We start from the raw sequence: 15348 nt of genomic DNA, 5'->3' as shown, positions 1-15348 counted from the left end.
AGATGATTTCTTTTGCCTCCAAACTTATTTTGCTGAGGTTTTGATTTCCAATCCGGATATAGCCAGTATGAAGGAAAGCTGGATCGTGCACTAATGATTAAAATTGCAACCTAAATATCATTAAATAAATGTTTAACAGGTAAAACGACATCATATTCAGATTCTACATATTTTTCTAGTCAATTTTCATATATAACGTGCAAAATTAGAGTTAGGTTTAAAAGATATGGATATTTTTTAAAATCATTTGAATCTACCCAAAAATAGTGGATGGACCGCGGGTTGATTAACCAAAAGATTATAGGGTTTTCCAAAAAGAATGGCAAATCGTTGACGAGCAGATGCACATCTCCCTTTATGAGTAGATATAGATTAAAATAGGACCACAGGTTAATTTCAAAGAATGGCAGGGGATTTTCACAAAATTACGACGGATGGGCAGAAGTACTTCTCCCTATATTAGTAGGTATAGTAAAAGAAACTATGTGTTGCAAAGGGAGAAATAAATCCGTACACACCACTAACGATCCAAACCGTGGAGATCTTATGGAACTCAGCCTAGAAAGCAAACTTTACCTGAATAGATATCGTTAACGACGAGCCAACAGAAGTGCAAATAAGGTCGAAGTGAATCAATGGAGATGTGGATGGAGGTGTGGGCAAAGAGAAGGTAGCCATTGATGATGAATCATATGGACCCATTGGCGACACAAAGAATAGCATGCGACACATGATGGGTGGGCGAGGTCAGCTTGAGGGCCTTATCATTGACGGATGTGTAGGTCAGTGTTGTGAACGAACATCCTGTTCTTGTGCTTCCTGGCATATGCTCTGATTCACCGTAGTGTCTTCCATCATTCAAGTGATCGATCTGATAGCCGTCGAAGTCCTAATCACCCATGGTTGCCGCCGGCGTAGACACAACCTCCACGATGTTGACGATGGACGTGAACATTGAATCTTCATGGCTAACTTGTCTTTTTTTATTGTTAAATTAAGTACTCATCGGTCCAACTCAATTTTGCCAAGAAAAATGTTGCGTATTCGATAATTATAGTTTATTTGGTTTGTGCCACAAAGTAACTTATCGGCAAAGAAATTTGAGTTTATATTGTTGATGCACCATTTCGAAATGGTTGGAATCATGATGTAAATAGAAAAGATGTAGTTAAGCAGAGTAAAATTCCATTTTAAAATGGCAAGACCTACACCATTTACTTAAGAGAGGAATAACGTTATTACCAACTACAAACCATGAGATTCATGAATAAGAGGTTGATGCATTTATATAGTCTAGATATAGATTAGACTTAGTCTGCTCTCACCCTTACATCATATAGTTCAAACTTAATCTACATCCGCATCGCTTGTTTAAATTCACTGGATCAAGCTCGTAACTCAACCAAATTAATTTGTTCCTTAATACCTTCCATTTGATATTGCATACTCGGCGACCTACTCTCCTCATGCAAGACGAGCGTAAAAAAATTCAGTACTTTTGGACTTAATTTGAACTTTTAAAGCTATTATTTGTTGTGCAGGGCCGGTCCTGGGATTTTTGGGGCCCTAGCCTCAAATATGCGAAGTGTGAGCAGCACTACGGATAAGCACAGAGGAATAGGGGGTAGACCACAAACCCTAAATTATTCCCAACAAATCAAGTTTTTCTTTCCTTTATTTTTTCTGTGCCAAATCTAATCATGTTTTCCTATCCCTAGCAATCAACTCTTTGGGCCTAGCCCATCTCGATTCCTCCATTTTTTTTCTTTCCTATTTATACAAGCATACCAGATCATGGGCCCCTCCTCCGCCCGGGCCCTGGGCGGTCGCCCCTTCGGCCATACACCAGGGCCCGGCCCTATTGTTGTGTATGGAGGTGATAATGCTCCATCTTCGAAGGAAGCTATGTAAAGTAACGTAACCTTCCTAACCATAATTCTTTTCCTCCCTGATTTTCAGGGGGTGGACTCCTCAATCCTCTTTAATCCAATCTCACTTGTCCACGTTGGCTATTACTTAAGGTATGTAACAATTTTTACGTAAGTGTAGCATTGCCGGTATGGAGAGGTACATTACGGAAAAAAATGCATAATGGATCCAATTAATGGGAGCACGTTGCATACACACACGTAATAGGAAATTCCTTGACACCGAGGCAATATGCTTAGCTTATTGAGGGCACTGTCATTTGGGGAAATAAAAATAGTAACTTAAGACACATTTCCCGCAAAAAAAGCAACTTAAGACACGTACTGATTGCTGATTGGAGGGAGACAGTGACCAAGAAAAATGTTGAGCAAGCGGCCCGCATGAGGTCTTCTCGTCGTGTGCCCGCCCACACGGGGACTGGGCTGCTCTTTTAAGGAGTCCCGTATCTCCTACAAGCGGCCGGTGTTGTGCAGCCGATTTTTTCTTATAATATGGCTCTCTTTGGTTGTTTGTTGATGCGGCTGCTCTTTCATAGGCAAATCTCGTGGCTGATCCTGTTTAACTACAGCTGCGTAGCTCTTCTATACGGCGGACATGGACATTGTGACTCCCTGGTCAAACTCCATGGTGGCTGGGACGTGATTGTGGGCATGCATGGCTCTTGGCTCTATATAATTATAAAGTTGCTCTTCTCGCAGGGAGAGCCATGCATGTCCCCCGAGTCCTTCTTTTATCGACCGTCTCTTTTTTCCACTGGCTGCCGTATTCTCGTACAACTGGACGGCCTAGGACAGGCAATACATGGCGTGATTGGTTGCGAAACGACTCCTTGGCGATCGATCGCGGGAGCGATCGATTCCGACCGCGGGAGCGATCGATTCCGACCGCGCTCGTCGTTCCACCTATTCCCTTTCCGTTTCTAGTTTTTTTTCCTTTTCTGGAAAGCCCAGTCGTCCGCCTATTCCCTTTCCCCTTTCCATCCCCTCCTCCACTGCAGCTGCCCTGCTGCCCCCTCCTCGGCGAGGCGCCTCACGAGCGCCGCGAGGTCAGCGCGGGAGCCGCGCCCGCACGAGCGCCGCGAGGGAGGTGGCCAATACGGCGAGGCGCCGCGCCCGCACGAGCACCGTGAGATCAAAGTGCAGCAGCAGCCAATACGGCGAGGCGCAGCGACTGCACGGGCTCCGCGAGGTCCAGGGGCGGAAGCAGCCAATACGGCGAGCGGTGCCTGTCCGGCGACCATACGGCCTCCGCGGCGTGCTCGACCTTGCTCCTACGCCTCCTACCCGGGCTGGACCTCCCCCCGGGCGTCGTCCCCACCCGCATCACCAAGCTCCCCAACGGCGTCCGCGACTCGGCGTCGCCTCCGAGGATTTCCAGGTACTACCCACATCCCCCTCCCCTCTTCCTTCTGATGAGTCCATGGCTGACAGCGGCCACCGTCTCCGAGCTCACGAACACCCAGATTTGACAGGGAGCAGCACAGGGATGGCGATTTTGGCAGCTCTGCTCTGATGATGCCGTCAGAGCACAGCTTGCTCGTTTTCAGCATGAGGAAGAAGATGATTTGACAGGGAGCAGCACAACTTGCTTGTTTTGTTTCTCTGTAGCAAGTTATTCTATAAATACTGAACACTATGCAAGGAAATCAGCAGCTGCCATTGTTCAAGAATGTACTAATTCTCTGAACATTGTTTTGTTTTTCTGTAGCAAATTATTTCTATGAATTCTGAACATTTGCAAAGAAATCAGTAGCTTTCATTGTTAAGAGAATGAGCTAATTCTCTGAAAATCTTTTTTGTTTTTAGCATGAGGAAGAAGATGATTTGACAGGGAGCAGCACAGCTTGCTTGTTTTGTTTCTCTGTAGCAAGTTATTCTATAAATACTGAACACTATGCAAGGAAATCAGCAGATGCCGTTGTTAAAGAATGTACTAATTCTCTGAACATTGTTTTGTTTTTCTGTAGCAAATTATTGTATGAATTCTGAACATTTGCAAAGAAACTGTTGCTCCTTTGGATCGATGCCGGAGGCGGGACTGACTGACTCACCGCTGTTTCTTCATCCGCAACACGTTCAGATTAACACCGAGGCTCCCTGCCGTTCACAGCGTCTTGCCAAGTACAATACTACAACCAGGCAAGTAGCTCTTCTTGTATGTGGTGCTGAAGCAATGCCGGCTCCTTTTTTGGCCAAAACCTTCTTGCAAATGATTTAATAAAGTATTTAATCCCATGGTTCATTATTCCGTTTAGTGTAATCTGTCCATTCAAGCATTATCTTGTTCATGCTTTGTTTCAGCAGCGTTTTGTTTGTTTAAAAAAAGTCACACTAACAGTTTTTTCTTTTTCTAATTGGAACAGCTTCTGAGGATCGAGGAGGAGCTGGGCGACGCTGCGGTGTACGCTGGCCTCAAGTTCGCCTGACTTCCATCAAAGTGTAATCATGTTGTACACAGTACACTGTTCTCCATCGGCGTCGACTCCCAAGGTCTGGTTCGGTTCGGTCCGCCCCTTTCGATGCTCCCCATTCATCTGTTTAGCCTCAAAGATTTGCAATTTATTCGTTCGTTTCCAAGCATCGGCAGCAGCTGGCATGACGAGCACTGCACAAGGTCCCTGCTGCCTGCTGACTGTCAATGGCTCCCTTCCCTGCTGCAGGTAGCATCTTCACTTATTCAGTTCAGACATGCAGAGCAAAAAATATGTGGCCAGCTGAATTCTAAATAACGACGTCAGTTCAGACATGTTAAGAGAATCAGCAGATTTCATTGTTAAGAGAATGAGCTAATTCTCTGAAAATCGTTTTGTTTTTCTGTAGCAAATTATTGTATGAATTGTAAACATTTGTGCAAAGATACTGTTGCTCTGAACATTATTCAAACAACAGAGATAGAGCACAGTCTATTGGTATATACATGAGCATTAAGCTAGGAGAATTCTTAGCTAATCCTTGATGAGACATTGGTGTGCTGAATTATCTCTGTTACCCACCATAATTTATTTTTTATATGAAATATGCATGCTTGTATGTGTTGTCCCATTTTTTAGTACTTGCGGTGTCATCTTCAATTTTTTTTCTCATAAATTATGATTTTGTTTAGTTATAAATTTTTAGGTTTCTAATCTGGTGCCTGCTACTCCTTTTGACCATTTTTGCAGGTCGTAGTTGAAATAGACCCACAAGACAGAAATCAGCTCCGGATTAGTCCTTCCGAAGCTGAGTTATTTTACATCAGTTTACCCCCTTTTAGCAGCTGCCATTTTTTTCGGTACTCCTTTCGAGCATTGTTCAAAGAAATCAGCAGCTGCCATTATTTTACATCAATTTACCCCCTTTTAGCAGCTACCATTATTTTTCTGGTACTCCTAGCATTGTTCAAAGAAATCAGCAGCTGTCATTATTTTTACATCAGTGTACCACCTCTTACTAGCAAGGAACAACTCATTTCTCTCGCTACTCCTAATTTTTTCTTGTGCTTTTCTGTAGGAGGAGAAATTCATTCTCAGATCACAAGAACCACAGAACCACAGAACACCAAGGGTAGCAGATTCTCGCTACTCCTACTTCAAGAATGTACTAATTCTCTGAACATTGTTTTGTTTTCCTGTAGCAAGTTATTTCTATAAACACTGAACATTTGCAAGGAAATCAGCAGCTTTCATTGTTAAGAGAATGAGCTAATTCTCTGAAAAACGTGTTGTTTTTCTGTAGCAAATTATTGTATGAATTCTGAACATCTGTGCAAAGAAACTGAGCTCTGAACATTATTCAAAACAACAGAGATAGAGAACAATCTGTATGTACATGAGCATTAAGCTAGAAGAATTCCTAATGTTACTGTGTTCCTTGTGTTTTTGGTTTTTTTCTCTTCCATGCTGTAGCACAGAGTCCATAAGTTTCATTGTTGTTGATTTTTTGTCAGTTACATATTTAACTGCAACCTGTTTTCTTGTTCACGCTGATTTTCAAAGTCCAAACTATTTGTCAGATAAAGACAACTCATTTTTAGCAGTTCATAATATTGTCGCTGTTTAGGGTCTAGTGTTTCCTTCCTTGCTTTTTGCATCACGACGCTTCACCCATGTTTTGACTATTTAAGTTGGTGTACAACTGTACATGGTATGTAAATATAATAGTCTGTTCTAACCTATTCTCTATTTTTTTTCAGAGCGTGGCCTCCGAACATTCAGCAAAACAGGGACATTGTGAATTTACTAGATTGCGACAAGTCTACACAGGGAATAGGCCGAGTTTGCAATGAGCAGCTTTGCAGAGCTACTATGGCCTGAGTTCTCAAAGAGGAGATGGCATGGATTTAAGTACATTAATGTCCTTGTACAGCAAGGGAAGCTCCCAAGGTATTGGAAGTGAAATACTCCCAAATTCTTCTTCTCCGCCTGACAGTACACAAAGCATTGGAAGAGGCAACTGGGCGACCAAAGAATTAGTTCATTGGTTCCATACGCCATGGCAGAAAGTGGAGGCCGATCCCCAGGATGACCCTTTCTGCCGGATTCAATTAAGATGACGAAAAGTTTTTTGCCAAGGCCTTTTTTCCAGTATGCGTTTGAATATGGACACAGACTCAAAGAACGGTGTGGATCTTTATGTGGTCGGGCTCCAAGTGGACCTTCAACCATGAGTCCTTCACCTGTCCGTTGCTCGACGGTCTGCCCAAACATGTGCCGGGTCGTAGGATGAAAGCTGCTTTTACTGAGTTCTACTCAATGTAGCGGCGCAATAGGAGTTATTTTTGTATTACCGCTCTGCTATTGCAAGCTTCATCTGGATCTGTTATGTCATCCATATGAGCTAAGTTGAGAGGGAAATGGAAGAGGAGGCTTGGTTCGACATGATCTTCTGTCACGTCAATCCTTGTTCCTCAGAGCGGCGATCACACAACGGACGGGATTATGGAGTCGTCAAACGACATTACAGTTGCATCAAAGGTATCTAAGCAATGGTAACATCATTTGAAGAACATCCCTTCTATTTCTTTTCATTCCCTGATTTTTTCGTAGGTTAATAACTTACAGCGTAAATGTCAATAACTTACAGCATAAATATCTTTTTATAGGTAGTCTTTCAAACTAAAACGACAACACAGGCCTTACAAGATACTTCCTTTTTTCGTCCACTTTTTCTTCCTGCTAGTATCAGGTTCGGTAACATACACACAAGTAAAAATGCTCATCGTTTTTCTCTGCGCCACCATGCAAAAAAAAGTGCCCCAAGAAGATAATTGCCTCCATTTCTTTCCCGTAGCATCCTATGTGCGTTGTAGCTCTCTGCCCACGACGTTGCGTTATGTCACTTGTTTTTGGAGGACAGATAAAGGGAATTAGTCCCTTCTGCTTTATATATAAGAAAATATGATAGCCATAACAAATCCTATAAGATTAACACTGCTAGTCCAGAATATTTAAGCATTACCGGATTATTTTGGGGGCATTGTGGCTTTTTATGGCCTGGCAGCCTGCACTTGGAACACTTCCTTACTGCTTTTTGTTTCTTAAGCTTATCAGAAGCCTTTTCATACATGGACTTTGGCCTATCACCAAGGTTGAAACCTTTTGTGCATGACAGCGGGGGGTCTCTCAACCCAAATGTTTGATGCACCTCAACGCCACCCATGCTAGACGCACCAATGGTAGACACAATGTTTTGATGCACCTGCGTAGGGATATGCAGGTCGCCATCCCCCTCCTGCCTGGCATCAACATTCAGTTGCTGAGGATCATCAATACACCGTCGCTTCCCACCTGAGAGTTGTTGTTCTTGGCGGAGCCGCTTGTCTAACCTGACTTTGTTTATTGCCTCACCAATTCCTTCCACGAACAGGTCGTACGACCTGTCGTCCGTGCATTCGTTTGACAATGCGTCCGACACCTGGCTCATGACTATAGAATGCCTGACTGTCAAGTGTGTTCTCTGTCCATTTTGACCAACATTTCCATCCGTCATCATAGCTAACACATGCCCTGCAGCTACTGTCCACCTAGGATTTATAAAGCTTTCAGGGAGGCTACTCAACCCAATGTGTCTTGCTACCGCTAGGACGTGGCAGCAATGCAAACCGTCCCGATTGAACTTGGAACATGAGCAGCGGTAGACATCATCAGGTGATATTGACACAGTGTATATCCTCTTTGAAAACTCTGCGTCCTGGTATTCGCCACGCCTTGTCACAAGAAATGCTCTTGTTTCACCAGCAGCAGCAACGACCTCAACTCTGTAAGCTGTGGTTTTTTTCATCTCTTCCACAAATTTGGCGTATATTGGTGGTGTGTATATCTTTGCAGCCTCTCTTTCCATAGGGTCGTAACTCCAGTAACGTTGTTCTCTCAGTTCTGATTTCTCTCTCAGTCGATCAAGGTCGCTATGCTTCTTTTCCTGAACAATCTGGTACTGGTTGAAAAACGTTGCAATCGAGTCCTTTCGGAGGACGTAGCCTTTGAACAGAGAGTTGGTGCTCTCGCTCCTCCCAGTTGATGACGTGAATGGGAAAAATTTGTCCATGTAGTATGCAGGGACCCACTCATCTCTGATTTCAAACAACCGCTTTAGGTGGGTTTCATCCTGAGCATCATGCTTCTCCAACAGAGCGTGCCATCCGCTCTCAAACTCTTCAGGCGTGAACGAGTTCCTGATTAGGCTCCGGAGCTCTGCATGCAAAGTTCCTCGGGCAGCAAAGAAAGGGACTAGTTTCCGTTTCATTTTCCTCTGGATGTGCCAGTTGCAGAAGCGGTGGGTTGAGTGCAACATGACAGCACGTATAGCATTCCGCATTGCGACATCCTGGTCTGTTATTATGGTTTCCGGGTGCAGACCCCCCATCGACCTCAGAAATGCTCGAAACAGCCACCTGAATGAGTCTTCCTTCTCATCCTTTAACAATGCCGCACCAAACAGGACAGTCTTTCCATAGTTGTCCACGCCAACCACAGGGGCAAATGGCATATTGTACTGGTTTGTGGAATAGGTGGTATCAAAAGAGACAAACTGCCCAAACTGGCTGTAGTTTGCTCTACCTATCTGATCTGTCCAAAACACACTTCTAACGGTGTTGTGTGCGTCGACCTGGAGCTGGTAACTGAAACCTGGCATCTTATCCTCAACGCTCTTGAAAATTTTCAGCAGCTCCTCAATGTCTTTGTTCTTGTGTTTAAGTCTTTTCTTTGCATTGCGGTTGCTCAGATACTTAGCATCAAAAGGTACTCCTCTGAAGCTCCCCATCATCCTCCTGAATATGGTCATCACTTTCCTGGGGGGCACTCTGCTTTCTTGAAGAATGTCAATCAATGCCTTGTCAGATTCAGACATCCTTTTGTGGCACTTCATAAACCTAACCAGCCACTCACTGGGAGACAGCTCATGATTGTGCTCAAGGTTTGTGGATTTTATAACCCATCGTCCAGATTCTTCTTTCACTATTATCTTAACTGGACACATTGTCCTGTTGATTCTGGAAGTCATCCTCTTCCTCAGCGCAGAGTCGTTGCACGCATTTGCCCGACTCCGGTTACAGCTGAATGACTGCTTGTTTATCTGCTTTGAAACCCTCGACTCATATGTGGTGTCCCTTTTTACCGCAAAACCCACACGCCGGGCATATGAGGCGAAAAAGAAGAATGCTTGGTCCCTTGAATCGAACTCAAGACCTGGCTCCGGCGCAGGAGCTTCCATGATTTCCCGAACAGATGGATAATCACCATTACCAAACATTCGGTCCATATCATGTTCCTCGGCTATCGGGGGCTCAGGTTCAAGTGCACTTTGAAGCTCTGGGTCTGCAGCCACACCATCAGTCTGTTCCACACCATCCAGCACCGAATCTCCCTGGTCCGTGGCTACAGCTGCTCCATCCACCGGATTCGGGCCTTGCTGCGACTGGTGGACTGCGGAAGCAACGTCTCCACCCTCAGCAAGCTCATCTTCATGTATATCCATAACCTGGAAAAAACATACAGATGCAATTCCTTTTTTCTATAAGTATTTTTCTCTTTTTGGTTATTTTTAGATAGGTACACCTCACAAACTTGTGCATTTTTCAAAACATCCCATAAGAGTCATAGTTTCCTTTTCTTCATACCTCATTCAAGTCAAAGAGTGGTGGCTGCCTTTGCTCATGTGACTCTGTTGTATCCATGTCGAGAACATCATCAACCGAAGTGCCTACTGCATTGGGACCATCCTCATCTGCATCAATAGCCTGGGGGCGGCACATAGAAAAGCATTTTGTGTTTATAAGCTCCTCATTTTTATCTCTTTTTTGATAGTAAACAGCATGCATGCAGCTTGTGTTTGTTCATCAAACCATAGGTACTCAAAGTCATGTTTCTTTTGTACCTCGTTTAAATCAAACAGTGCAGGTTCTTTATGCTCATGAGGATCTGTTCCCGCGAAAGCCCCTGTCTCCGCCATGCCAAAAGCAATATTAGCTGAATGACTCGCCGAATTTATGCTAGCCTCAACTGCCGCAAGCTCTTGAATATTCTCTTGCTCCTCTCTAGCGCGACGCCTCTGCACAAATGACTTTTTTTGTTCCGCGAGAGGGAACGGGGAGGAGGGGAGTGGCAGCGTTAGCATTTCCCTACTTATTGAACCTCTTGCTTTTTGCTACAAAGAATTATTAAAGAGAGAGGGGGTTGGGGGTGATACCTGTGTAAATCTTTCCAGTAAAACGTGCACTGGCATGCTTGATGAACCAGCATTCATCATTTCTCTTACTAGCGGATAGACCACACGAGCACTGGTCATCTGAAAAGGAAGAAAAAAGAAATGCAAATTAGAATAGTCACTTGTGTTTTTCCTGCAAAATCATAAATGTGCATTGTTCGAAGTCACATATCCAGTTCATTTCTTCTTTTAATATTTTTTCCGCTTACATATTATATATATTTCCTACAGATAGAAAGAATCCTCAAGATCCTGGTGCATTCTTTTTTGCTGTCGAAACTGAAGAAAGAAAGTGCCAGAACAACATCCTGTGTTCATTTTCTTTTTAATTTTCTTCCACGAGAATCATGGTTCTGTAAACACAGCAGCAGTTTCAAAATGGCTCAAAAAGTACAATGCATTCTTTGTCATGTAACAGCGTTCCTAAGCTATTATTGAATGATCACGGTTTTTTTCAACACGTCCTGGACTTTACATTTGATATATACATCAAGTTTCTGGGACAGAAAACCATCATGGACAACATATATTTTTGCTCCTTTTCACCCACTCTGTTCTTTCTATCGGGGTTGATCCCCAAATCAGGTATGTTTGTTTTTTAACTACTAATCAGAGAAGCAGATAAAATGTAAAGGGATTTTCACAATGGAAGAGAAAATCAAAGAAAATGGTGGAGGAGAACTAACCATTTTTTTTGTCTTGTTTTTTTTCCTGTGCCTTTTTTTGCGAAGCCCTCCTGCTCAATTCCTCTTTTTTGATCCCTTTCTCTTTTGTTTTAGTTTTGCTCTCAGCAAGGGTGCTTCGCTGTATCAATGACGAGCCATCCTTACCTAGCTATGCGCTCGACAACTGCAGCCAAGATCGCTTCCTCTCTTCTTTCCCCCCTCCCCCCCCCAAATTTTTTGGCTCTGTGTGTGATGGGAAAGGGGGCTGGGCGATGACACGTGATGGGATCGCCAAGATTGTAGCAAGGGGAGAGGGGAATCAAGCTAATTGTCTAAAGATCCGCCCCTCCCCCAAGAAAAGTTTCGGCCGGTGCAAAGAATCACGACCTGAATTTGATCCCGATTTCTCTCTCTAATCACGGGGGGTTAGGGGTTTCTGAGGTTGAAGACGATGTGGTTATTTTCAGAATTATCCCCGTAGTTTATTTTTATTCTATATCACCTATCTGGACGGCGCGGAAGGACTAAAAGGGTAAGGACAAAACTGATTTGTTTTCACTGGACCCCCTGTTTTCTATCTTCCATTGCTTCTTTTTCAGCGTCGGCATCTCCCGTCAGCGGATCCACACGCGGGGCAACAACAACCAAATCCGGTGGGCGGACGGGGAACTTGAGGACGGAGGATGGCGGTGGAGTTCCCCATCACCTTGCGGGAGCTCTACAGGAACGCCATCACGAACTGAGTAAGTCTGGATCTCACGCCCTTCTCGTCGTTCTCGTCCCCTATTTTCGACCATATTTTTTTACCATTTTAGCATACGCCTTCCTCAGATCCGAAAGGATTCCAACCCTCTCCCACACACCCCACTGCTGGATGAGACCCATGTGTATTCTGTAGTATGTTTTTTGTTTTTGCCTAATACTTGCTTAGCTCGTCATCTAAATATACATCAAATTTAAGAGCAACGGGGAACATGGTTATGGTTCTAATGTCCGTTTCTCTAAAATCTGAGAGCAGTGGAAAATATAGGTATATTTCTCATATGTCATTGCTCTAATCCCCATCTTTATGTGGATTATGATTAAAGCAAATACACCTGACTGTTTTAACATGCCAAGCATATTAATATATGCTTACATAATCCAAATGAAGAATAATCAAGACCATGCGGTTGATCACCAGTTGTAAAGTTACATCTTAGAAAAGCTGTAGTTTAAATCAGAATTCAGCATTTTGTTTGGGAATGTTGGACTGATTGTGCATTGTTGTATTCATTTTTGGTTGCGTGTTCTGATCCAAAGGTGGCATTTTCACAAATTCAGGTGTTGAATCCAAAATCTGGCCCCCATTTGTTTATTCAAGGATGCTTCCTTAAATGGTCATGCCCTGCATCCCCTTCCCATTGATTGTTCTTTTTGAATGCTTCTTATGTGGTTGTGTGTGTGTGACGGAGTGTTTATGCATGCTGTGTTGTGGCTGTGGCTGTGTGTGGCGTGTGCCTTTGAGCGTGGTGTTGGGCAACGCCACTGGCTGAAACAACCTCTGAATCTTTGCCCCTCAACAGTCTTCATCCAGTGCTTGGGCCGGCCTTGAGATATGATGCTTGGGAGATCAGGCGCATGAATATGTCTGTTTTGATCTGTGATGTTGCTGTTGTGGTGCATGCATGATCCATCATATGGTTTCATTGTGTGGATGAATTTGTCTCACCCCTGGGAGCACTGTGGATGGCGCAGGGAAAAAAGGCTAGTGGCTACATACATATTCACTTATTCAGCCAGAATGGCCAATTTATTCAGGGTTCGTGCTGAGCTGCTGCATTTTCTTTGGTTGATTTATTGCAGTAATGTATATGGAAATGCACAGTGGGTCACTGTGTTTGCATGAGGGCCACTGAGTGCATCAATACACACAGGTTAGCATTTGGCGCCTTGTGGTGATTAGTTGCCACTTTGACCTGAACAATTCTCTAAGAAACAGGAGCCTGAACATGGATGCATATGCTTTTCTTGTGGTCTTAGGACCCAAGCAGAGCAACAGAAAGCACTGATCAACACAGCTTGTCCTCACAGGCACATAGAATTATTTCCTGATGTGCACCTTCATCAACTTTTTTTTGCCGGGTGTTGAGCAGAGATGTGTTAAAAGTGCAGGCACTTTTTTCCTTCTGCATTTGTTTATGAGTGGAAAGGATACGAGACTTTGCCCTCCTCCCAGTAGCCGAAGTTGTTTTTTTAATTGCGATAATGAAGTGTTGCTTCTACTTGCTCAACTAACCATGTGTTACCTGTTCTCTAGTATAAATTTCTGCTACCTATCTGCTGTTTTTTATTTTTTCGTAGTAATCAACCTAGGCTTCAAGAAACATCTTATCCTTAGCACAGCCTATCAGAGTACTTTTTTTATAGTACTCATGTTGACCTTTGTTCTTCATAAAAAACAAACTAACAATGCTCAGCATGCTGTACTGCACTAAAGATGATCATTGTTACTTTTTGTTAACTTTTCATACATTTTTTTTAATATAAAGATGCTAAGCATGGTCTTTTCACATTTTTTACACCAAATGACGCATAACTTTTTTTAATTACTTCCTTTTTGAGTATTGTCATTTCATAGTTCTCACATAATCATGAATAATCTTCTCTCAGATTTCAGATTTTGGCATTAGGAGTTGCTAATAACTCGAAGGGAACAAGGAAATTGTTGGCTTTCTTCAATACATCCAACCAATAGATTTATATATCAACCATGGCTGAGCAGGCAAGAGCAGTGAGTTCCTTTTAATTTTTGCATTTACATAATTTATCTCAATTGATCACTTTCTTCACTGCAGAAATGTTTTATATTCCTTGCACTCGCTGATTTTTTTTCTTAATAAATGATTGTTTACAGGATTTTGCAACAAAGCTCTCACTATGGAAATTCATGGCGACGGCGCAGCGTGTAACTCTAGATCAAAGGCAGCTTGCCCGTAGCATGGGCCTGGATCATCTGCTTGACCTAAAATGTGATACTCCGCCACGCGGTGTCGTTCATTATCTGGCATCAAACTTTGATGTACCCTCAAGGGCTATTGAACTCCCCAATGGGTTCAAGTTGACAATCACACCCTACTGCATACACCAGGTCCTGGGGATACCACTTGGCGGCAGAACCATAGAGAAGAAGCAAAACCCAGCACTTAGATCACTGATTGCTCAACAGACAAAATGCAAAGGAAACTACCCAACCATAAACGAGCTGGATAACTTGATACAACCTGGGCTAGATGGAGATTCATTCAAAAGGATTTTCACAATGTATGCGCTCACCCTGCTCCTCTGCCCTTCAAGCCATGGGGCTGCTAGTCCAGATTACTACCACATTCTGGAAGACCCTGAACAGATTGGCTCATTCGACTTCTGCACGGCTGTCCTTGACAAGCTTGTGGCGTCAATTGATAGCTACAAGGCTGGAGCCACAAGGGTGCTCGGCGGGGATCTCTTAACACTCACGGTGTGTAGATACAAAGCATATTATGGATACTTCTTTTTTTCTTTCTCTCTTTCATATCCACATACGTCTCTTTGACAGAATATATATATGGTTTCTTCAAGCACACTATTTCTTTTTTCATCTCTTTTTTGCTCTTCATCCTCTTTGCGCAGATCATATACTTTGAATTTCTTGACACCGACATCATGCCGGTCACAAGCAAGCGGCCACGGATTTCACTTTGGACGTCTGAAATTGTAGCAGAATATGAAAGGCGGGACTGCACAAGCAGCGATAAATTGCTTTACGGCAGGCTCCCGGTAATTATTTTTTGTGAACACGCAAATCCTTTTGTTTGAGGTTTTAACCATCCTCGCACTTTTCCTTTGAAGAAAGATGGTTTCTCTCAGCCACCCCCTATGATTCTGACATGGTGTAAACATAACAAAACTTATGGCAGACAAAGCGTGTCTCGGAAACACCCTTCGGTCAAATCAACAGACAGCCAAAAGTCACACTAGGTGCCTCGTATGATGAACTCCTGCAGTTCACCCTCTCAATTGTTCCAGAGGAAAACCACCAGATGGTATTTTTT

The 15348-nt window shown here is 43.4% G+C and overlaps 2 protein-coding genes, 1 long non-coding RNA gene and 1 pseudogene across 3 annotated transcripts in view; all 4 read left to right on the top strand.

Annotated features, from left to right (window-relative positions):
* The first annotated feature begins 2523 nt into the window (after positions 1-2523).
* On the top strand, positions 2524-4885 carry LOC119351342. Its single transcript, XM_037618602.1, has 5 exons — positions 2524-2532; positions 2779-3306; positions 3401-3599; positions 3896-4067; positions 4292-4885. Exons 1-5 carry the CDS (start codon positions 2524-2526, stop codon positions 4296-4298), a joined length of 915 nt encoding a protein of 304 aa, XP_037474499.1. The 3' UTR covers positions 4299-4885.
* Positions 4524-11068, top strand: LOC119351326 (annotated as a pseudogene).
* A 426-nt stretch (positions 11069-11494) lies between these two features.
* Positions 11495-14039, top strand: LOC119363159. The gene is made up of 3 exons (XR_005173846.1): positions 11495-11807; positions 11894-12018; positions 13928-14039. It is a non-coding gene; the product is annotated as an uncharacterized LOC119363159 (long non-coding RNA).
* Positions 14040-14576: 537 nt separating this feature from the next.
* The window catches only part of LOC119351309, a 51486-nt gene continuing 50714 nt past the window's right edge, over positions 14577-15348 (top strand). Inside the window, exons 1-3 of the mRNA XM_037618601.1 lie at positions 14577-14774; positions 14927-15073; positions 15214-15339. Coding sequence (XP_037474498.1) covers positions 14577-14774; positions 14927-15073; positions 15214-15339 — 471 coding nt within the window. The remainder of the gene's footprint in view (positions 14775-14926; positions 15074-15213; positions 15340-15348) is intronic.

This window comes from Triticum dicoccoides, chromosome 1A, assembly GCF_002162155.2.
Source record: "Triticum dicoccoides isolate Atlit2015 ecotype Zavitan chromosome 1A, WEW_v2.0, whole genome shotgun sequence".
NCBI classification, from domain to species: Eukaryota; Viridiplantae; Streptophyta; class Magnoliopsida; order Poales; family Poaceae; genus Triticum; species Triticum dicoccoides.
This window is presented reverse-complemented; position numbering and strand designations above follow the sequence as displayed.